Here is a 23,999-nt window from a genome sequence, read left to right as displayed (position 1 = left end):
GTCCTGATGGCTTACTGCAGTAAGTCCAGGCAGTTCCCTTGGGTATAATTATATTCTCCTTGATTATAAGAATTAAGTTAAAAGAGTACTACCAATTGATGCTAATTTTATTGCTTATGGAGGATAAGATAAAATCTCAACATAATACCTTAAAGTTGAAATATCACTTACCTCAAACTCATAGGACTAGACAGAACCACACACTTCATTCAGATTTTGGAATATTTGCATATACACACTAAAAATACCTTGGGATTGGAACAGGCTCATGTCTAAACAAAAATTCATATATATCCTATAAATATAATCTGAAGTTAATTTTTTAACAATATTGCACTTTTCTTTTTTGAGACAGTGTAGCCTAGGCTGGCCTTGAACTTGAGGTCTTATCACCTGAGTCTCTCTAGTGCTAGGATTACAGATAACGGATTATCATACAAAGCTTGGAACATATGTTGGTACTGACCTGGCACATGAAGGTCAGATGGGACATCTTCCTTTGTTTTTGCTGTGTTTCCTCGACACATGGCCTCACCAAGTAAACTGAGCTGGATAAGGAACCGATAGATTGACCTGTCTGGCTTTGAACTCACAATCTTCCTGTGTTGGCCTTTCAAGAAATTTTTTGTGTAACAGTGTTCAGTTTCACATTTTAAGCTGTGTGTGGTGGTGCACACTTAACAATCCCAGGAAGTGGAAGCAGGAGGATTTCGAGTTTGAGGTCAGTTTAGGTTACATAATAAGACCCTATCTCAGATTTCAAGGTTTTGGACCAGGGCTGCTGAACTTGTTCTGCCTTTTAGTGTGCTGAGGACACAGTGCAGGATCCACACTGGCAGGCAGGAGCCCTCACAGAGCTTCATCTCCAGCAAAGTTTCTTTTCCTTTCTTACCCCCTTCCTTTAAGGGTTTCAGTAAGTATAGTGGTTCATTCCTGCCATCCTTGTGCTTGAGCTAGCGCAGGCAGGATTGTGAGTCCAAGGTTATACTCAGCTGTATAGAGCTTGAAGTTAGGTTGGATTAAAAAAACAAAACAAAAACAAACAAACAAACAAAAAACCAAACCAGTGATAAAAAGCTTTGTCCCACAAGCCTAAAGACCTGCGGTCCATCCCTAGAACCTGCGTTGGAAGAAAAGAACCAACTTGTGACACTGTCCTCTGACACTAAAACATTGTAAACAGACAAACAGGATAATAAAGGGGCCGCAAAGCTCAAGGTCTCACCTGTGTTGCTTGTCATGGCCTTTCAGCTCAGTTCTCCTGAGCCTCTGGGGTAGCCTTACTTCCTTGATTTCCATATATATGACAGGAGAAATAGCCTTAAACTATCTTAACACAACTCTTTTATGCTATAGACATCATGACTTTGCTTTCCGAGACAGGGTTTCTCTGTGCAGCTCTGGCTGCACTGGAGTTTTCTCTGTAGAACAAGTTAGCCTCAAACTTTGCCTGCCTCTGCCTCCTGGGTGACATCTTTTAAAAGCTAGTTGCTTCAGGGCTAGAGATGAGTCAGCCAGCAGTTAAGAACATCGGCTGCTCTTCAGAGGGCCCCAGTTCAATTCCCAGCAACCATCTGACAGCTCACAACCATCTGTAACTCCAGTTTCAGGGACATGTGACACTCCTTTTAGCCTTTGAGGGCACTGGTGATGGACAGACATACATATGCAGGCAAAACATCTGTATACATAAAGCAACAAAAATTAAAAACTGAAGAGCTAGCTGCTTTAATTTGGCTCATCTGGGATGATTCTTGCTAAATAATGAGGTGGGGGAGTATTTTAATGCTGTTAGAAAAGTGACCTGCTCTGATGGCAGATGTTGTCCTTTTATTTTAAATTCTATTTTAAATGTTTGTTTGTTTGTTTGTTTGTTTCAGGCTTTTTCATAGGGTACCATTGGTGGTTACCAATCTGGGAATGTCTGATCAACTGGGTTATAAAACAGAACCTGCTTCCTGTACGTCCACTGTCTTTAGTAGAGCTGTGAGGACACACAGGTAAGACTGACTCACAGATGATAAAGGTTAAACAAGTCCTCACATAACGAATATTTTCACCTCCGTGTTTCCTTTTAGACTTGCCTGCTTAAAGAAAATCATTTTCTTACAGTTCTCAGTTCTTTAATGAAGATGGATCATTAAAGGAAGTCCATAAGATAAATGAAATGTATGCTGCTGTACAAGAAGAGTTAAAGGTGAGGTAAGAGGAGCACAGGGACCCTTCAGAGCTCACATCAATAGACTGCTGTGAGCTGCTTCATAGACACATTGACATTTGTGGGCTGGAGAAATGGCTCAGCAGTAAAGAACACTGGTTCCTCTTCCAGAGGACCCAGATTTAATTTCCAGCACCCACATGGCAGTTCACAACCATCTGTAATTCCAGTTCCAGGGGATCTGACGCCCTTTCACAGAAAGAAGGTAAAACAACAATGCACACAAAATAAATAGACACTCAAACAAAGAAAAGCTGACATTTGAGGGTATATATTGTACTCCTTTAACTGCCATAAAAGAGACCACAACCTCTGGTAGAAGGCTGTACAAGTTTAATTTTGTTCTCAGTATCCATGGCTATATTTTCTCTTTTTTTTTTTTTTTTTTTTTTTTTGAAAAATGGTCTCACTGGATCTCTGGCCGGCCCGGAACTTGCTGTGTAGGCTGGGCTGACCTTGGAATCATAGAGATTCTCCTGCCCTGCCCCCCAAATGCTGGGATTAAAGGCATTTGCCACCTGGCCCAGCCTCTGTCTTTTTCTAAGAAGAAAGGGAAGCAGATGTTTAGAAACAGCCATCACTACAGCATTATCATCTGTCTTACTATTTCAGTGTAGCTCACTGTAGAGAACACGAACCCTAACTGCAGGACAGCTATTGGGCCAGTGTAAAATAAGGGGATGGGATTAAGGACTGTAAGAATCAGACCTGAGAGATGGAGAGTTGTGCTGTAAGCTTACCTGAGCATAACCTTGATTCGTAATCCTGCTCTCACCTAAGCACAGGGATTACAGAAACAAACCACTTTGCCCGACTAAGACCCTTTCCCTCCCTCCCTCCCTCCCTCCCTCCCTCCCTCCCTCCCTTCTTTCTTTCTTTCTTTCTTTCTGATTTGTGTATGAGTGCTCTGCATGTACACCTGTGTGGCAGAAGAGGACATTTTATAGATAGTCATAAGCCACCTTGTGGTTGCAGGGAATTGAACTCCAGACCTCTGGAAGAGCAGCCAGTGCTCTTGACCACCGAGCCATCTCACCAGCCCTTAAGATGCTTTCTTAAGGGAAGGAAAAAAGTTAAATCCTTAATTGAACAGAGTGCCCCAAAGTTGTTCCACAGGCATGTCCTAATGTCCTCCTTGTGCTCAGTCACTGCTAGGAGCGGCCCCTGGGGAGCTGCACCGTGCTTGGGGCTGGGGACGTAACCAGTTGATGCAGTACTTGCCTAGCACTCACAGGGCTCTGATCCCAGATCAGCGTAGTGGTGGTGTACACCTGGGTTTGCAGCACTGGGAAGGTGGAGGCAGGAAGACCTGAAGTTCAAGGTCATCCTGGCTGCATGGGAAGTTGGAGGCCAGCCTGGGACGCACAAGGTTTTCCCTAGTAAGTTGAAAAATGCTGAATCCAAACTGGGAACAACGTCAGTATCTCAATTGGATATCTAAAAAGTCTGTTTTCGTGGCAACCATACTTGTTAGGAAGAAAAAAATGGTTACTACATTTCTGTATCCTACTAACATTACATACTATTTTTTAAAGATTTATTTATTTTGATGTGTATGTGTTTTTGCCCTCGTGTCTTTGTGTGCAATGTGTGTCCAGTGCCGTCTGAGGCCAGAAGAGGCACTTGTTCCCATGGATCTAGAAGCACAGTTGCGAGCTGCCCTGTGAGTGCTGGAAACCTAACTCAGGTCCTGTTAACTGCTGCGCCATCTCTAGCCCCACAGAGCATTTTACTTAATGAATAAATTATACAGAAACTGAAAATAACGCTGAGGATGCCCAAGAAAGGGATTGCTCTGAGCCCCCACAGTCACTTCGTTTCCAAGCAAGCGTCTTAAGCCTCGGATGCTTTCCAGTGGACGTGGACACCGATTCTATGGCTTGATTATCTGAATAGTTCTGGACAAATGCCTAGAAAGTATACACTGCAACTGGTATACTTAACTTCTGACCTATAATTGAAATTAATGATGTTTGGTTTAGACCTCATTCTCCTGTATAACCTTTATTAGGTAGTCTTTTAAAATTGAGACCCACAGCGTCGGTTTCCTTTTCAGATGGAGCTTTTCCTATAGGGATTATAGTCTTCCATGATTTCTTAAAACACTGTCACCTTTTGTCTTACTTACTGTAGGTTTTGGTTTTGTTTTGGTTCTGTGTGATATGAACCTCTCCTGTAGCTCCGGTTGGCCTTGATCTCCCCTGTGGATAAGGATAACCTTTAGCTGCTAATCCTGCCTCTACATCCTAAATCTCAGTGTTGTTTTGGGGTGTACATGTTGGGACTTGAACCCAGGCCGCACACATGCTAGTGATAGTGCTGTGTCACTGAGCTCTGTCCTCAGCCCAATGTATATATTTATTTCAAAATGAATTTTACCTTATTTCTATAATCAACAAAATATCTGGTATATAAGTCCAAAAATAAATGTAAAGTTAACACATCCAAAAAGCATGTCATTGCCTACAAAGCAACGTAAACTTGTTATTAAGGTCCTCCAAAATTAAATCCAAATGAAAATAAGGTTTAAATGAAAGATTAATGTTACTTTGCATTCTGTACCACTGAGAATTTTTTATTGTGGGCCTAGATTCCTATTAGTACAAAACTTGGAACTTTTTTATTTGTGCCCTTATTGTTTTTGTAGAGTATATGCCAAAAAGTTGAACAAAGTGAACGAGAAGTAGAGAAACTATTGATGGATGTAAACCAATTAAAAGAAGTTAGAAGAACCCAGCAAGCACGGGCTACAGGAGCAGGTAAGCAGCAGGTGAGCTCAGACTCCTCACTGTGCTCGGGCTGCTGTCCTGATGGACTGGGATTGTGAGTGGTCACTACACTGTGCTCTGTGTTTGATTAAAAAAACAAAAACAAAAAAATGAAAGACTGACTTTCTCATACAGTAGTATGGCACATAAATAGAGATTTGGTGTTACGTCATTCTTATTCTAATAATCTGTCTGTTGCAATTGTGTTTACTTGACTGAACAGCTAATTATAAAGGACTGTGAAGCAAACATGTGTTAAGCTCTTTTTTATTGTCTCTAGGAGAGAAGAATGTCCAGAGAAACCCACAGGAGAACATCCTTCTTTGTCAAGCTTTGCGAACATTTTTTCCAGAGTCTGAAGTTCTTCATTCTTGCGTTATTTCTTTGAAAAATAGACACATTTCTCCCAGTGGGTGTAACGTTAACCACCATGTTGATGTAGTGGATCAGCTGACCTTAATGGTAGAGTATGTGTACAGCCCTGAAGCTAGTCCAGTGCCCACAGCCCAGCTACGTAAACGGAAGGCTCTAGACACACACGACCAGGGGTCTGTGAAGAGACCACGGCTGCTGGAGACAGAAAGCAGACCTTCTGTGGCAGCGTCCCGCAGCAGGCACCAAGACAAGGCTTCCTCAAGCAGCCTAGATATAGACATAGAGATGGGGAGCCCAGAAGATGATGCTGACTATCCTCGCTCTCCCACATTTTAATTTTTTTTAGACGACATTTCTTACTAGACTGAGGTTTCGGGCACTTGTTTTATTTTTACTCTTTGCCTTCTGGATTAATACACAGAAAAGTTTGTTTTTACTCTATTCACCTGTTTGTAATACATGGATATTTTTACTGTTCAACTGCTTATAATATATAGGTAAGTTAATATTTTATACAGTATCTTAATTCTTACTTATATCTCACATTGTAAATGCTTTGTAAATGTGTACATATGTAGATGCATAGCTATAAATACATATATAAGCTTGTGGTTTGGGAACTGTGAATGGTAGGCAACTTCTCTACCACTGAGCTCCAGTCCAAAGGTGTTTGGTTTTGGTTTTGTTTGTTTGTTTGTTTGTTTGTTTGTTTGTTTGTTTGTTTGTTTGTTTTGTGGGTTGAGGGGTGCATTGGGATAGGGTCTCTCTGTGTAGCTCTGGGTGTTCTAAATCTCACAAATATCCACCTCCCTCTGCCTCCTGTGCTGAGATTAAAGGTGTGTGCCAATAAGATGATTTTATTTCAAAGCCACAAACCTTTCCGCTCCTCCCACCCCCAAATTGTCGAGGGAAAGACTTAAATAGATACATTCTTTTCAACTAGAATATTCTTCAAGTTGGGAAAAGAGAAACTAGCCTTTTTTCACAACCTGGAAAGAAGCACAGATGTTCGTAAGCCCAGGCGGGCCTCAGACTTGGTTCAGCTGGCACGGGTATCTCCTATCAAGACTGATGACCTGAGTTGGATTTTTGAAACTCCCACAGTGAAGGAAAGAACCAACTCTCACAACCTTTCCTGACTTCATATATTGACCATGGCATATACATGAAACCCCCATAAATAAATGTAGTGAAAAATGTAAAGTTTGTAATATCTTATTTTTATAGATTTTAAGATTTAAGTTTTTAAGATTCTTACTGAAGAGAGAACCCAGCAGTGCTTGAGGCCCTTCCTGAGGACTGTAACTCCAGCTCTGGGGATCCAGTGTCCTCTCGTGCCCTCCAGAGCATGCACACATGTGCACACTCACACATACATACATGTGCATAAAGCACACAGAGTTTTGTTCTGTTTAAACCTGGGCTTAGTGGTGCTCACATGGAGCCCAGCACTGTCAATGCAGAGGTAGGAGGCTGCCCGGGACTTGTTAATCATCTGGTCTAGCCTAAGTGAACTTTATAATCGGTAGAGACACATTACGGAAGACACCTGATATCAATCTCTGGCCTTCATAAACTCCTGTGCACACGTACACAAAAAAAAAAAACCCACCAAAATGCTTCCAAGCAAATTCAATGCCACAGCCATTCACACAGGATTCAAACAAACACTCTGCCTTTCTAGAACCATCCCCCTAAACCATCCTGCTGTAAGGACAGAATCTGGGCTGGGTTGGAATTCTAATAGAAGCCCTCTTCTCCCATAATCTATACTATACAAGTAAGTTGTGACAACCACAAGGAACCACTATTACCGAAATGTACAATATCACATTACCATCAGAAGCACGGTGTCCAGAGAACACTCACTGGTGGGGAGAAGACCGATTGTTCCTAATCCACTGAAAGACATTTCCACTCAAATTAGTTGGAGTCTGCTGACAACCACTTAGAGGTTTATTGGCAGGAACTTCACAAATACAAAATTTATTCTCGGTATCTGATGTTACAAACTCTAGGGTCTTTGAGATATGCAGGATCCTTGTATGTAACTGGCATAAACCCTGTAAAGAGATAATTAAAGTTCTTTTTTTGGGAGGGGGGGGTATTTCATTTACATTTCCAATGCTATCCCAAAAGTCCCCCACACGCTCCCCCACCCACCCACTCCCACTTCTTGGCCCTGGCGTTCCCCTGTACTGAGGCATATAAATTTTGCATGACCAATGGGCCTCTCTTTCCACTGATGGCCGACTAGGCCATTTTTTGATTCATATGCAGCTAGAGACACGATAATTAAAGTTCTTGACAAAGACAATGAGCAAAATCTTAAATTAGTTCAACTCAGCTGTGCAGGAGTGCTTACCCATTTTCTGAGCTCTCTTAATGGCTTTAGTTATTTCCCTCTGTTTCTTTCCACAAAGACCTGTGAAAATAAATGAGGTGCTTTTACACGTCAGAGAATGTTATTACTACATTTAAAACAGTTTTCTAAGTTGAAGATGCCAGGTTTTTTCTATGACGAGCCAGAAAAGTAAATCTTTTATGGGTCCTTTGGTCTCTCACACACTGGACTCTGTTATTGCAACTGTAGTGAACAACCATGTGGCAAAAAACAAAACAAAAAGCCAAACGACAGTGTGGATATAGCTATCAGTTGCTGGCACTAAGTTTTAGTCTAGGAATGGTAATTTAAAAATGGATTTAGCTTTATTATTTTCAGTTGAGTGCAGATGCTTGCAGAAGCCAGATGTGCTGGGAAGTGAGGGTGCTCTAATCCTCAGGAAGAACATAGACATTTTACCTCTGGGCCACTGGGCTAGACCCAAGACAGTTTTCCTTATGCCAGGATTTCTATATGCTGTCGCCGTGTAGTTCCTGGACTAAAGGCAATGGCCCCTTGCAGCTCTCCCTAAGGACCTCATACCAGGCCCTGTGGCAGCGGGTTTAATAGTCACTTGGCATGATTTGAAGACTTGCCAGTCTCCCGAAATAACAAGCAATCAATGTGATTCTTATCTGTACTTAAATTTCTTTCTTTCTTTTCTTCTCTTTTCTTTTCTTTCTTTTCTTTTTTTTTTTTTTTTTTTTTTTTTTTTTTTTTTTTGCTTCTCATTTTTGAGACAGGGTTTCTCTTTGTAGCCCTGGCTGTTCTTGACTCAATCTGTAGACCAGGCTGGCCTTGGACTCAGAGAGAAATACCTGGCTCTGTTTCCAGAGTGATGGGATTAGTGTGCACCACCAAATCAGCTTACAATTAAATTTCTATGATTAAAAAAAAGTACCTGTTATGTGCCTTCCATAAATGCATCCGGTAAATGGAGAAATAAACTGGGACAAAAGCTGTTTGGGATTATATTTAGAGGGGAAAAATAATATTAGTATATCTGTTATTCAACTCTAAATGAATAAATGTACATTTTTTGAATAAACTACCTTCAAGTTATGTAAACATTTAGTATGTTTCAGACAAAGTTAATAACGTAAAATAAAATACTTTGTAGCAACAAGCCATCTTTTAAAAAGTTAACATCTAGTGTATCAAAAACTCCACATGATTAAGTGTCATGAGAACCAGCCTGTCTGTTCTGTGCTGTGGCTACTGACTCCCTAAAAGACAGGCATCTAAAATACTGCAGATTCCAGCCAGTTAGTGGGACATTTCCCCTGTCACGGCAGGCTACCAGACACAGATTAGGGCATTTACTCTAACTTACTTTTATAGAACCCTTTAATAACACTTTCTAGGGACTAGGCTCTACTTAGGTACTATGGCTCTACCCACAATTATTGCTACACTGTAGTTTTTATAATTTGTTGCATTTTCTCCTTCAAAAGTGGCTGTCATCTTACACTACTGTGAAAACACTTAACTGTAATATTATATCATTCACTTTCCCTATATTTATTACTTTGTTTGTTTTGTTTGAGATGAGGTTTCTCTGTGTAATCCTGGCTGTCCTGGAACTCACTATGTAGACCAGGCTGGCCTCGAACTTAAAGATCTGCCTCCTTCTGCTTCTCTAGTGCTGGGATTAAAGGAGTGCACTGCCATTGCCCAGCTAAACTTGCTGTTTCTAATTTGCTGAAAGCTTCCGGAGAAATAGTACTTAAAGGAATGGTATATGGTAGTGAGCTGAAAAGGTCAAGTTCCCAAGAGGAGCTTTTCCCAAAACACACACGTCTGTCATGTGCAGTGAGTTTCTGGGCAGAAACAGAGCAAAAGGAGAAATGCTAACCCAAATACTAGTGAGCTAAGGGGAGTAGGGCCTCACACTGACGAGCTAACATAGGAAGGTAGAACAAGATTTGACACCTTGAAATTGCTGAATCCATCCTACATAAAACCTGCTGGCATGACAGTCCTCTGAGCAGACTCCTAGTCAAGCATCACCAGTGCTCACCTGCACATTCTTGTAATCTACACGTTTCTCACACAAGACACACTTCTTAAGAGGCTCCTTGTAGGGGTTCTCCATTGGGACTGGCTAGGATAAAAGGACAGTCTCAGGATGAACTGTGTTAAGACTTAATCAGAAAAGTTAAAGCTACAGCTACAGTTATACTTTTTTTTTTAATACAAGTTCTTTATTTTGTGTAAATCTGGCTAAAGAGAGATTGCCACATTAAATATTCTGCCTTGAAGCAGAAAAGGACTTCCAAGATAAGTCAGTTGATAAAAGAGTTCTTGCTCAAATGCTGCGTTTCAATTGCATATAATCAAAGAACCTTAGTTCAATTTAAAGTTAATTAATTTAAATTTTATTTCAAGAAAATTGCTTGGTATAAACATAATTTTATCATTCGTTTTCTTTTAGATTAATTTATTAAAAGTATACATGTGCTAAGTCATTTATCCATACACAAATTTTCTGCCAGGTGTTTTTCACCATTTCACTTTATAAATAGACAATGTTTCATGGTTTAGTGCAATAAAAAAGGTTTGTTACCATCACCTTCTAGGGTGTTATGAGAGTCTGTGTGGGCCCTTGTGCATTTTCTCACCTTACTGTTCCTGACACAGTGCCTCCCTCTAACTATGAGAACAGTAGTCACCAATATAGTGACATTTAAAGTTTTGGTGAGCATACGAACAGGATTGTGTGAGATTATGTGTATGTGTACATATGTGTGTATGTGCACGTGTGCGCCTCTGTGTGTGTGTGTGTAATTATGCTTTGTTCTTATTTAGTCTCTACTGCTCTCAACCACCCTGCCTTTCTCTCTCTCTCTCTCTCTTGCTGGTTTCCTTCTTCATTCCCAATAATACCCCTTTCTGCTCTTGAACTAACTCAACATATATATTCCATTAACCTCTTTTGTCCCCCTGCCCTTTCCATCTCTTTTCTCACCACAATCCCTTTTTTTTTTTTAAAGATTTATTTATTTATTATATGTAAGTACACTGTAGCTGTCTTCAGACACTCCAGAAGAGGGCGTCAGATCTCGTTACGAATGGTTGTGAGCCACCATGTGGTTGCTGGGATTTGAACTCCGGACCTTTGGAAGAGCAGTCGGGTACGCTTACCCACTGAGCCATCTCACCAGCCCCACAATCCCTTTTCTATGTCCCTGTTTTCTGTTTTTTTGAATGAGTATGTGTGTGTTTCTTTCTTGTGTTTCTTGAAATAGGGTCTCACTATGTAGCTCCGCTGTCCTACAACTCTCCATGTAGCACATGGTGATCTCAAACTCCCCATCCTTCTACGCCGGCCTCCCAAATGCTTTAATTACATGTTGTACCAACGCATTCTGGCACAGGGTCTTAATTTAGAAATGGCTTTGATATCTATAGTTTTCCTTAATTGTGATAAAGGAGTATGACTGGGTGACCGAATTTTTCTGTGGGAAAGAAACAGAATTTTCATTAGTCACATGACCTAAAAAAGGAAATGTAAATTTCCTTTATTTTAAAGTATGATGCATGAATTAGATGACTAAGGTGGAGTCGCATGTGTTTAGACAACTGCTTTGGTATCTAACATAATCTTTTAAGATTTTGGGTTTTTACACTTGATTTTAGCCAAAAGACACAACAGTGATTGGTTTTGTTGTAGTCCAGGATGTATCCAACTCACAAGCTCCTCTTGCCTCAGAGCTTCCTAAGTGCTGTCACAGTACGTGTATACCACCATATCTAGCTTGCCTTGAATATAAGCTGTATTCCTTCTCAGCTCCAGCTAAATTCTCGTGTGCTGTGATTAGGCTCCCACATCCCTGTTCACACTTGAAACCCATAAAAATACACCTATAGTTAAGAAGCAACTAGTTGAATGTCTTACTGTAAAACTTGAATTTGGATCTTTTATCAAGGTAGCCTGTCAGGTTTCTATTACCTACAATTATCCTACCCACCGAAGCTATATTTAGATATTCTCAAATCATGTATCCTTATATTTAATATCTATGAAGAAGAATACATTACAGACTGAATCTAGGAATTCTCTACAAAACACAAGTGACTATAGTCAATAAAAGATAACCATTATTTTGTCCTATAATTGAATTCCAAATATTAAAAATTAGGCTGAATTTGGAAATGAATTAGTAATATGGGGGGAGGGGGACCTGGGGCTGGATAGGTGTCAGTGGTTAAAAGTACTCCCTAATGTTACTAAGTACAGGGTTTGAATCCCAGCACCCACACCCAGTGGCTCACGACCACCTCGTTCCAGCTCCAGGAGAATCCAATGCCCTCTTCTGGCTTCCACAACTCCCCTCCCCCACATACATACAAATAATAAAATAATGTCTTCTTTAAAAAAAGAAAACGAAATCTTACCAGGTCCTCATTGCTGGTTACCTGTTCAAACTGTGAAAAACATCGTCTCCAAATCACAGAAACTAAAGAGAAAATGGCGACAACACAATTGTTTTCATTCGCTGCATATCTAACCAAGATTTACGTTTTTAAAGATGCTAGATAATCAAAGGGCACAATATCAAACATTCTTTTCAATGATTAGTTAGCAACCTGTTAGATTTGGGACATAATAGGACTCAAAATGAGCGGTTCCAAAGGCTTTGGATAAAGGACATATATACTTCCTCTCCTATAAATTCTTTCTCATTTCTACAGTTACGGATTGAAATTCAAATATGTACAGAAACAACAGAATGGTACTGTCATTCCAAAGGAGAAATAAAAAGATTCAAGACATTGACAAAGAAGCATAAAACAAACAAACAAAAAAAGAGTTGACTACACCTTGGAGACAGGAGCCTAGATAGCATAACTGTTTCCTGAGAGGCTTCGTCCAAGCAGCGGATGGAAACAGATGCAAGAGAACCACAGCCAACAAGTGTCCAGAAAGTCTTATTGAGGAGTCGGGGCGATAGGTTTTTGTAAAGTGAATAAGTAACGGGGTAAAGTGGTTGACTACACCTCAAAGTCCTCTTCAGCTCTAGGAAACTAGTCTACGATGACTCGAGCCTCCCACTTATCTCAAACCTAGTTCTATTGAAATAGTCATTTTGCTAACGGCGAGGACCCCACCGACAATCAGCGGCTATAATGCTATGCCGGACGTTTTACCTGCTTGAGTTCCGCGATCCGTGAAGCAGCCAGCCGCGGTTGTCAAATTCTTCCTCCCTATACCACTGCACAGAGCAACCAGAGCGGCCATGGTTCTCCGCCCTTCCTCTTCCTTTCTATTTCCCTAAGCGCCCCGACAGGTCCTTTCTGGTGCTCTTCCCCTGTCTGCCCGGGATTCGACGCAAAGGTTCCGGCGCGAACGCGGCCCGGGTTTCAATGCACTGCACCTTTATCTTCCCGCGCTTCCCGGGCCGGAAGTCACGTGACCCGGGGCTGCGCTGCTGAGGGATGGAAAGCTGATGCTGGGTCACCTGCTGTCTCCAGAACGGCGCCACCGGCTCCGGGCTGCACCCAGGGCGGCTGTCGCAGGGACTCTGGGCCGTTGTCATGGAGGACGGCTGTCCCCGCATCCGCCGGCGGGTGTCTGTCCGCAAAAGGAACCGCGGCAACCTGGAGAACCTCCGTGCCTCCCCGACCCCGGCCGAGCTCCAGCCTGCCGAGGACACGGAGGACGAAGCTGCAGCCGGGAGCCGCCGCCGGAAAACCGGGAGCCCGGAGCACGCCCAGGTACAGCCCTGCTGAGTCCCCGCATCCCCGTTGACTCGCCCGGTCCTGTCATCCCAGGGGCTGCGGTGGCAACCGCGTGTCCCGCCCCGGGCACGGCTGCGCGGGAGGTGAAACCGCCTTCTTCCCAGGTGCACATCATGAGTAGCCTTAGCTCGCTCTCTCACCTTTGTTATCCTTTTATCTCCATCACTTGGGAGACACTGCTTAAACCCCCGACTTCTAGGTAGATGTCAAACCTACATGCTCCTTCCATCCCCTGTCATAAAAAGTATTCACGGGGCAATTAACTGGCTTGACAGAGAGAAAGCTAGCCTTCCAAATGGCTCGGCTCTACTTTACTGATAAAACATTTTTATTGATGACCCATTAATTGCTAGTTACGTTATTAAACTAGCCATATTATGTAGACTTTTACAACGGTAAGTGAGTCCAGGGAAGTTGAGAGACTAAAGTTGTGACTCAATAAATAATTATCACCTCCCAGTTTACATCTCTGTTCTGTAAGCCACCATACATGAGTGTGCACATGACTGTCTCAATTCCAAGTTCAGAACAGAATTTCATTGTAGTGTCTAGTGGAACATTGTAGTGTCTAATGGCACAATCATGATTTTGTAGCAGACCAGCTTCTACGTTAGTGCCTGGGCCGGAATTACCACAGTTATCAGAAGCATCTATTGAATCTTGGAGAGAGTTACTGTTCTTTCATTCTTAAGTGCTTTAGCATAGGTTTAAGAATTAAAATGCCAAAGACTGGGCGGTTAGGTTCAGCAGCGGAGCCTGGGGCAGGCCCTGGGCTCACATGGCAGCACCAGAATAAATAATTTAGAATTCCAGTATCACCCCTTGGGGGATGTATCTGAGTTGACAGAATGTTTGCTTAGAATGCCCAACACCCTGGGTTTGATCCCAACACCTCCTAAAACCAGGCATGGTGAGGCATTCAGGAAACAGGCAGGAGGATCAGGAGTGTGTAGCCTCAGTAAGGTGAGATCCTGTTCTGACTTTTAAAAAAATGTTTCTTAGCATCCTGATATCCCATAATAAGCCAGCAGTACTGTTTAGGCAAGTCAGAGCAACTCTCTGGACTTGTTTCTTTTGTTTGGTGATGATAATATGTATTCAGAGGATAATTTGCATATAGTGATATCATTGGGATAGTCCTTTGCTGGGACATTTGTTTTTTTAAAATGAGGATGGAATTCATGTATGTATCTTTGTTTCCTTACAGGAAAATGACAGCGAAGAGGACATGTTTGGTGACTATGACAGCTTTACAGAAAGTTCCTTCTTAGCTCACGTTGATGACCTGGAACAGAGATATATGCAACTGCCTGAATGTGGGGACCGTGATGCAGACTCTGGCACCAAAGACCTTTGTTCAGCAGGCCTCAAAAACAACCTCAGAGTTACTACTGTAATCAACCTCACTGACCCGGAAACTAGTGAGCACGGCCAGAAGCAGAGTCACCTAGATGTCCCTGCTGAACCAGAACCTGGAAGCGATCTTTCGTTTGATGTGCCTTCTTCTCAAATTTTATACTTTGAAAATCCGCAGAACTCACCAGAAGCTTTGGGCGATCCGTGCACTAAGAAGACAAATGGGGACCCACAGAAGTCATCACATGAAGAGTTGGTCTCCAGCCACACAGAGCAACCCGAGCCAAATAATGACTTCTCTAACGTCAGAGCTGCTTCAGAGTCAAGCAGGAGAAAAAGTCTGAAAGACCATCTGAAAAGTACCATGGCTGGGAATGCCAGGGCCCAGACCCCAGCATTTCCCAGGAGTAAACACCTCAGAGAGGCGCTCCTGTCTGAGGAGATCAGCGTCGCCAAGAAAGCCATTGAGTCACCGTCAGATGATCTTGGTCCTTTTTATTCGCTACCCAGCAAAGTGAGAGATCTTTACGTTCAATTGAAAGGAATCAAAAAGCTATATGGTAATGCTTTGTATAAAAAGGAAACCAAATTTATAGTTCAAATAGTATTAGAGTATTAAACCAAATCAGTGGAAGCAGGTGATTCCCTGGTTCCGTCTCTGATCTCGAATGAGCAAGAGTATCAGTTGCGTTAACCCTGCATCCCTCTCGTGGACTTCTTTCCTTCCTTGTGTATTGTCCTTCTCAGGGTAGGTATCTGGCTTTGTCTTCAGTCCATTCACTCCTGTGCCCTTGTGTAAGTGACTAAGACTAAGGAGCTTGAGCACTGACATGCGTCCAGAGCAGCTACGTGTCCTACCGTTTTCAACCCCTTCACACTCTGCTTCTGACCTTCCTCTGATTCGTTTTTATTGTTTCTTTGGCATTTAGAGTTGTGGCAATTCCTTTGAATGCTCAGAATCTTAAGTGAAAGAAGTTGGTAATAGCAGTTAAAATTAAAATGCATTTAAAGACAGCTAAGATGTAAGTGCAGAAAAGACTACAGTAGGGGCTGGAGAGTTGGCTTAGTCGTTACGAGCACTGGCTGCTCTTCCAAAGGACCAGGGTTCAGTTCCCAGAACCTACACGGCAGCTCACAACTGCCTGTGACTCCAGTTCCAGGAGATCTGACACCATCTCTCACACATACAAGCAAGAAGAACACCAGTGCACATAAGACAAAAATAATTTTTTTAAGAAGACAGCAGTAATAATAATTATGTGATGTTTTTCAAAAGCCCCGTGTCCTTGCATATATTTCAGATAGACCATGGTAAACAAGGGCACAGCAGCTGCCATACTAGGAGATCAGTCCATCAGCCGTCACTGGAAGCTTCCTTGGGAGAACTTTTGAAGTATTTGAAGACGTGGATTGTCAGGAGACAGTCAGGTTGAAGTAGAAAGATAGGAAACAAAAGACTACCTTCAGCCAGTAAGAATCTAGACATTCTAGATGTCTCAGCAACTAAGGACTTAGGACTATCTGGTTCCCAGCACCCACACGGTGGCTTACGGCATCTGTAACTCCAGCTCCAGGGGAATCTGAGTCCCTCTTCAGACCTCTGGGACTAGACATGTACTGTCCGCATAAACACAAAATCCAAGAAATTCTAAATTGTGAGGCACATGGCTTGTGAGCAAACAGTCTTGTGCTGGGTAGTGTGCAGCCCCACAGTCCTTGCCCTCAGGAGGTGGAGGTCAGACGATCAGGACTTCAAGGTCATTCTCAGCTACATAGCAAGTTCAAGGCCAGCCTGGGCTACATGAGACCCTGTCTCAATAATACTCAAAGAACCTTTTGTTACTCTAAGTACAGGCTAACTTTCTTCCCTCTGCCCTTCCACTGGCTGCTTTGTTGAGTCTCAGTCTGCTGCCAGAGGGATTCCTTGAGGGTAGGATTTTAGGCCTCTCCTATTTTGTTTGGCTTTTGGAGTCTATAGGTAGTTTGTGGTATCTGACGTTGAACCCATGACATGAAAGGTACTCTGCCGCTGAACTACATACCTAGCCTTCCTGTTTTGAAACAGGATCTCATAGCACAGGCTTGTCCCAAACCAATGCTCTTTCTACATCTATGTCCCAAATACTGAGATTACAGGCATGTAACAGTGCTCGGTTAGGACAGGAATGGAACGCAACGTTTAAGTAGCTAGCACTGTGCTTAGTATATTGTGTTTTGGAGAGAACTCAACTGCCAGGTTTTGTCAGCCTCTTTAACCCTGGCCTTGTTGCTTACACAGTGCCTTATCTATCTAACGGGTGCGGGGAACAGTGTAGTTAGATTCTTTGCCAAGTGCACAATAATTATAACAACTGTTAGTTATATTCAGTGTCTTAAGTGAAAGCTTCAGCAAACAGCTTTGCATATGTGAGGGTAAGTGCACGTGTGCACACGCCTGTGTAGCTGAGTTTCGGTACAAACACCTGCAGTTTCATAACTGGTGGCTGATACCAATCGGAAAATATTTACATTTTAAATATTTTGGTTTATTTATAGTCTGGAGATCAAATGTAAGGCCTTGCACATCACGTACACACTTTACTACTGAGCTAACTCTGTTTAATTTTTTTTTTTTTTTTTTAATTTATGTGAGTACACTGGAGCTGTCTTCAGACACACCAGAAGAGGGCGTCAGATCTCACTCTCACTGTTACTCAGGCATAACTATTCCAATGCCTTGTTTTGTGGAGGATCTCACTGTAGCCCTGGCTGGCCTGGAATTCACAGCAGTCTACCTGCCTCTGACTCCCTTTTACCAGGATTAAAAGTCTGTACACACTCTAGCCTCTCTTTTTAAAAACAATATATCCAAGCCCTTTAAATTAAGTTTGGGGTGAGTTTTCTTAAACTATAGTATGTGTAAATTGCTCAAATTTAGACTCAGTTTTTTACTTTTTTTTCTCCATTTGTTTATTTTTGTATACTTGTATGTGTGGGGCACACATGTGAGTCAGGACAACTTGTGGGATTTCGTTCTCTCTGTTTACTGGGCGGGTCCTTAGGATCAAGGCTTGGCCACAAATGACCCTGTGCACTGAACCCTCTCACCCCCTTAGATTCCCATTTATAAGCTGTGACTAACAAAGCTGCAGTAGCTTTGTTAACTTGTACTCATTAGACAATGATGTCACAAATGTCCCCCACATACTGTGTGCACCCTCCTCTATGTGTCGATGGAGAATCCTAGAAGAAACTCGATGTTCCAAAAAGAACCTGGCAGCCAATGTTCTCACAAACCGTACAGTGGTTTCTTCCCTCTGTAGTTGGGTCTGGGTTTTCTGTGTGCGGATTTTTTTTTTCCCCTTCCTATTGGTAGGTTACTTGTTTTTATGTATCGATTACTTTGTTTCTCTAATGATAAGATGCTACCACTTGGGCTAGAGAGATGGTTCAACAGTAAAGAACACTCACTGATCTTCCAGGGTCCTGGGTCCAAGTCTCAGAGCACCAAGGCACATACAAGTGGTGGATGGCATATATGTATGTATATGTCTGCATACCTGCAAGCTAAACAACCAACGCGGAAACATACTAGCATTCACTAGCATTCATGTGTACTTTGTATTACTTCCATTATTATTTTGATCCAGGGCCTCATGGAACCCAGTCTAGCTAGGTAGTTGGGGGTGAACTTGAACTTTGATCTCTCTGTCTCCACTACTCAGGTGCTAGGATCACAGGCGTGAGCCACCGGACCCCTCTTTTAAACAAACAAACAAAAAAAGATTTATCTGCCTTTATTTGTTTGTTTATTTATTTGTTTGTTTGTTTGTTTGTTTGTTTATCTGCCTTGATGGAATCTGACATCTGCAACTACTGTAAGGGTGAGCCAGCTGCCCACCTGTTGACAAGGTCTGAGCTCAGACTTGCTGGCTGTGCACATTCTGGGCTTTGGGCATTGACCATTTGTAGGAATCACATCTCTCCTCATGAGAAGATTGCCATGTCGAGATACTGGATTTCCTCCCAGAAAAAAGTCCTGAGAGCATAGACGGGAAAATAATCTCTCGCATTTTTCTTTGAATTCTACAGACTGGCAACATACTTGCTTAACGCTAAGATCTGTGCAAGAAAGAAAAAATTTAATATATTCCTTGCCAACGAGTGGCGGGAAAACCCTTGTGGCTGAGATCTTAATGCTGCAAGAGCTGCTCTGCCGACAGAAAGATGTCTTAATGATCCTTCCGTATGTGGCCATTGTCCAAGAGAAGGTGTGTGGTTAAATAGCTGTAACTTTCTAATACGACGCTTTCACATCTAAAGACTAGCACACATGTATTAACTTTGAGCTGAGTCACGATATTTTTTCAGTATGTACAAGTGCTTGACTGTTTCCAAGTAGTAACTGCATATAGTTTTTCCTAAGTTGCTTTGAGCGGTCTCTTAAATGTTCCGTTAATATTTAGCCTGCTTTTTCAACCAGAAACCAGCTCACTACCTCATCAGGATAAATGAGTCAATCCCATGTGGCTTTTATATAAAAGGCAACGAGTAAAATCTGTTTTCATATTATGGTTTAAAAGCTGACACATACCAGGGTTGGAGCAGGGGTTAAGGGCCTTGGCTGCTCTTCCGGAAGTCTCAGGCTTGACTCTGAGCAGCCAGCTGGTGGCTCGAAACCATCTGTAACTCTAGTCCGGAGGGAATCCATCACCCTCTTTCTTTGGCTTCTGGCACTGCATGCACACAATGTGTGCAGACAGAACACCCATCCACGTAGAATAATTAAAGAGTTACATGTACTTATTTGGTAAAGATCATGGCCTTATTAAAAACCAGCACTTCCTAGCTAGGCGTTCCTAGATTGGACCCACAGAGGGGGACAATTTTAGATTAAGGGAATCCCTGACTTTTAACTCAACCTCTTATTTGTGGTTTTGTTTATTTAACATTCTAGATTTCCAGTTTATCGAGTTTTGGTATAGAACTTGGTTTCTTTGTTGAAGAATATGCTGGAAGCAAAGGAAGATTTCCTCCAATTAAAAGGAGGGAGAAGAAATCACTGTATATCGCCACTATCGAGAAAGCGCATAGCCTGGTGAATGCCTTGATCGAAACCAGCAGGCTCAGCACTCTGGGTCTGGTTGTCGTCGATGAGGTTGGTTAACAGCATATTTCTGATACCAGCTCTTCTCCCCAGCTATGGATTGGATCCTCTTAGAAACTAACTTAACGTGCAGAGAGCACAAGGGGAGACATTCCGCGGTGGGCAATCTTAAGTCAGGTTTCTTGAAATGTGAATATGTGTGTCTGTGGAGATATTTTATAATGGTACTCATTGAATCCCTGATGTATCAGGATGCTACCCCAATTTTTACTAACCTAAAGCATTAGTGAAATAGTACATATGTACTAGAGTTCTAATACCCAGTACATGTTCATTCTGTTTTGTGCACAAAACAGCTGTTTTGTATGGACAGGAAATGAAATCTCTTTTACTCCCCACCCCCACCTTTAAATCACAGTTGCACATGATTGGTGAAGGGAGCCGTGGCGCCATACTGGAGATGACCCTGGCAAAAGTCCTCTACACCAGCAGTGAGTATTGACCTGTAGTCAGATCTGTGTGTAAACGACATAATTCTATCACTAGATTATATTGCTTTGAACAAGATATTTAAGGTTCCTGCCTCAGCCTGTAAGCTCATGTTATTGTTGAAAGAATGTGGATGGGTGAGGATTACAAAGGTGCTTGCAGTGGGCCTGTTCCCAGACAGCTGCCATTGCACGCTTAGTCACACCATCAGCCTCCATATCCCTGTGAGATAGGGACCATGACAGTGCTGGCCTGGTGAGACAGTTGGGAGGGTTACATGAGAACGCATGCTGCTTCTCCATGGTTCCACGCGGCACTGGGTCCAGTCTAGTGCTACCTTTGTCTTTGGATTCATCACTATCTCCCCAATGGAACAATAGCTTTTTTGAATTTTTTTTTTAAAGACAGGGTCTTATATATAGCTCTAGCTGACTTGAAACTTGCTCATAGACAGTGTGGCCTCCACGGCACAGAGAGCTGCCTCTGCCTTCTGAGTCCTGACATTAAGGGCTTACACCACTCCGCCTGGCAAAATGTACTTGAGTGGTCACTTTAAGAAACTATTTTACAGGGCTGGTGAGATGGCTCAGTGGGTAAGAGCACCCAACTGCTCTTCCGAAGGTTCAGAGTTCAAATCCCAGCAACCACATGGAGCCATAATGAGATCTAGCTCCCTCTTCTGGAGTGTCTGAAGACAGATATAGTGTACTTACATATAATAAATAAATGAATTTAAAAAAAAAAAAAAAAAGAAACTATTTTACGGCCGGGCGTGGTGGCACACACCTTTAATCCCAGCACTCGGAAGGCATTATTGTCATTTGATGGGGTACAGTGAGAGCACAGCTGAATATAGGTCTATAGGAAACAAATAATTATGTGGTCAGACTTTGGTCACTTCAAGATCTTCTTTATGTACATACAAATATTCCAATCTGATAAAAGTCCCAAATGTGAAACATTTCTGGTCTAAATATTTCAGATAATCCTCATCTTCCTGTTCCCTGACTCCAGACCCCTCAGACAGGGTAGCAGTGAAGTGCTGCTAATGTTTCTTTCAGACATAAATGAGATGTTTCCCTAATATTTTGGTTTGTTCTAGAAACAACTCAGATTATCGGCATGAGTGCAACATTGAACAACGTAGAAGACCTGCAGGCGTTCCTTAAAGCCGAGTACTACACCAGTCAGTTCAGACCAGTATGTACCCAAGGTTTGCGCTGTATTGCTTATTATGTAGTCATCTTAGAAGGGAGCGGCGAGCATGGAGTACTGTAAGACTGCTGAGTGGGAAAGGCGCGTGGCTCACTCGACCTACCTGTATGATAGCAGTTTACGTACGGAGGATGTCAACTGAGGCTGGAGACCGGGCTTAGTCACTCATGTGCTACACCCGGAACAGTGATGGAGAGACGGCCCCAGTGAACATTTACTGAATGGGCTCTCCCAGGGCTTGTTTTATGTTTCACTTCTTAGTATCTGAAATCAAGTTTTTAATTGGGCAAGATTTCAAGAGATATGTTCAGACCTGCTGTCAAAAAAATTACCTTAGTTACCACTTCAGGAACACATTACACTAACATCGGAGCAGCACAGACAGTTAGCATGGCTCCCATGCAAGGGTGATATGAAAATTAATTACACGTTCCATAGTTTTAGTCTCACAAAGCCCCACTCCTAGGTGTAGAGCCACCGCCAGTCTGTTTTACTAAAAGGGAATCAATCTGGAGAGACAGCTCAGTGGTCACGGCACTGACTGCTCTTCTAGAGGTCCTGGGGTCAATTTTCAGCATCCATGTGGTGGCTCTCAAAGTTCTTTATACACTCCAGTTCCATGGAACTCAGCACCTTCTGGCTCCCAGACACTGCACACATGTGGTGCACAGGCAAAATGCAGGCAAAACACCCATACATATAAATTAAATAAATTAAGGGGCAGAAAATCAGACTTCTCAGGGAAGAACACCCTGGTAGGCTATCCAGCCCCAAGTGTTCAGACCTAAACACTTATGCATGCAAACAATTCTGAGTGGACTCAGTAGGGAGGGTATGTGTGTGTGTCCAACGATAATTTTTTTAAAAAGAGGTCGTGAATTTGAAAAAGGACAGAGGTAGAGATAGGGTGGAAATGATGGGGATTTAATATTTGTGTACCGATTCTTTAAAAGAACTTTTTTTTATTATTATTTAAAGAAATGACCTTAGCCAAGCTTGATGGTGTAAGCATGCAATCTCGGCATTCAGGAGACTAAGATAGGGGAGCTTGAGTTTTAGGCCATCCAGAGCTACATACTGAGCTCAGGGCTAGCCTGGGCTGTCTAGCAAGACTCTGTCAAGGAAAAAGCTTCTAAAATCTTTTCAAGTGCCTATGCTTCAGTAGTTACAGTTCTTTTAAAAACAAGCTACGGTTTGACGCGGACTTCTCCATCCCTTGGTTTTGAAACAAGGTCTCCTATCCCAGACTGTTCTGGAACTAACTACCTAGCCAAGGATGGTCATGAACTCCTAATCCTCCTGCCTCCACCTCCCAAGTGCTGGGATTATAGGTTCAACACTGTACTTCACTTACTCGGATTTAAATTTAAATTTAACAACAGCATTCCTAAAATGCTTGACTAAAGTAAAAGTGTAGCTCATAGTTACTTGAAGGTGGTGTGTAATGTACTCCTACTGTCTGTCTGAAGTACCAGTGTGGGTGTTCTGTGTCTGGGTTCTTAAATAGTAATCTCCAGGGTCACTAAGTATTATCTTGAAATTTACACTTGTACAAATGTTGCGAGCCGTCCAGCGGTTCACATGGATGGGGTACACCTGAGTGGCAGGCCGGCGCTGAAAGAAAGGGAAACTAGGCGAACGAGAGAGAAATGGAGCCAGGACACTATTCTGATCAAGGCTCAAATGTTTAATAGCGACTGCGCTTATAAAAAGGTGGGGAGGCCCATTCCTGTCAATTCATCCTTGGAACCTGGAACCATCTGCAGGTGACCACAGGATAGGGTGTAGTTTCCGGGGGGTCCTCTCAGCAGGTAGCAGTATCTTGAAGAGGAACAGCGACTATGGCTGAACAATAGAGTGGTCTAGGGAGGAAGGCTCCAGCCTAGGTAATCTCCTTGGCGGCTGCAAGGTCAAGATCTGGCTCAGCCTGCTTCAGGCTGAGGGAAGGTTACATACAAAAATATAAAAAATTTCAGGAAATGTTTTCTGGCTTTAGATATCAAGTTAAGGATCTACTCTCTGTGCTTGGCTGTGGTGGTAGGCCTTTAATCCCAGACAGAAGCAGGTGGATCTCTTAAATTCAAGGCCAGCCTGTAGAGTTCCAGGGCTACATAGACAAGCACCCTTCCTGGGAAAACAAGCAGACAAATAAACAAAAATCCCTCAGGACTCCACTTTTAAAACCCTGACCTGAGGGCAGCGGAGATAGCCAGTTATTAAGGTGCTGCCCCTGCAAGCCTGAGTGCCTGCATTCAGTCCTCAGACCCACACAGAAAGGCCAGGCACGTTCACATCTTACAATCCCAGTGCTAAGACAGGGTCCAGCCTGGCCTCCTGGGCAAGCTTCAGGGAAGTGAGAAACTTGTC

The 23,999-nt window shown here is 42.6% G+C and overlaps 3 protein-coding genes across 19 annotated transcripts in view; 2 read left to right on the top strand and 1 right to left on the bottom strand.

The window, feature by feature from the left end:
• Abraxas1 (BRCA1 A complex subunit) overlaps positions 1–6,954 on the top strand; it is a 41,063-nt gene extending 34,109 nt beyond the window's left edge. For 2 of the 8 annotated variants that reach the window (XM_006535217.4, XM_006535218.2), the window contains 4 exons: positions 1,881–2,000; positions 2,113–2,197; positions 4,866–4,977; positions 5,267–6,564. In XM_006535217.4, coding sequence (XP_006535280.1) covers positions 1,881–2,000; positions 2,113–2,197; positions 4,866–4,977; positions 5,267–5,697 — 748 coding nt within the window. In that variant the 3' untranslated portion in view covers positions 5,698–6,564. Of the gene's footprint in view, positions 1–1,880; positions 2,001–2,112; positions 2,203–4,865; positions 4,989–5,266 lie in introns of all 8 variants that reach the window. The other 6 variants (XR_389290.4, XR_001784743.2, XR_001784744.2 and 3 more) reach the window with 6 other exon arrangements.
• A 334-nt stretch (positions 6,955–7,288) lies between these two features.
• Mrps18c (mitochondrial ribosomal protein S18C) lies at positions 7,289–12,997 on the bottom strand. Its single transcript, NM_026826.1, has 6 exons — positions 12,896–12,997; positions 12,143–12,204; positions 9,765–9,848; positions 8,646–8,703; positions 7,727–7,786; positions 7,289–7,424 (listed from the first exon to the last, which is right to left on the bottom strand). Exons 1-6 carry the CDS (start codon positions 12,984–12,986, stop codon positions 7,348–7,350), a joined length of 432 nt encoding a protein of 143 aa, NP_081102.1. The 5' UTR covers positions 12,987–12,997; the 3' UTR covers positions 7,289–7,347.
• Positions 12,998–13,094: 97 nt separating this feature from the next.
• Helq (helicase, POLQ-like) overlaps positions 13,095–23,999 on the top strand; it is a 36,518-nt gene continuing 25,613 nt past the window's right edge. For 5 of the 10 annotated variants that reach the window (XM_006534823.3, XM_017320728.1, XM_017320727.1 and 2 more), the window contains exons 1-6: positions 13,095–13,590; positions 14,694–15,402; positions 18,914–19,092; positions 19,779–19,979; positions 20,347–20,419; positions 21,520–21,617. In XM_006534823.3, coding sequence (XP_006534886.1) covers positions 13,195–13,590; positions 14,694–15,402; positions 18,914–19,092; positions 19,779–19,979; positions 20,347–20,419; positions 21,520–21,617 — 1,656 coding nt within the window. In that variant the 5' untranslated portion in view covers positions 13,095–13,194. Of the gene's footprint in view, positions 13,591–14,693; positions 15,591–18,913; positions 19,093–19,778; positions 19,980–20,346; positions 20,420–21,519; positions 21,631–23,999 lie in introns of those variants that run through there. The other 5 variants (XR_001784644.2, NM_001081107.1, XM_030254208.1 and 2 more) reach the window with 5 other exon arrangements.

This window comes from Mus musculus, chromosome 5, assembly GCF_000001635.26.
Source record: "Mus musculus strain C57BL/6J chromosome 5, GRCm38.p6 C57BL/6J".
Taxonomy (NCBI): domain Eukaryota; kingdom Metazoa; phylum Chordata; class Mammalia; order Rodentia; family Muridae; genus Mus; species Mus musculus.
Note: the sequence above shows the minus strand (reverse complement) of the source record. Positions and strands in the feature narration are given on the sequence as shown.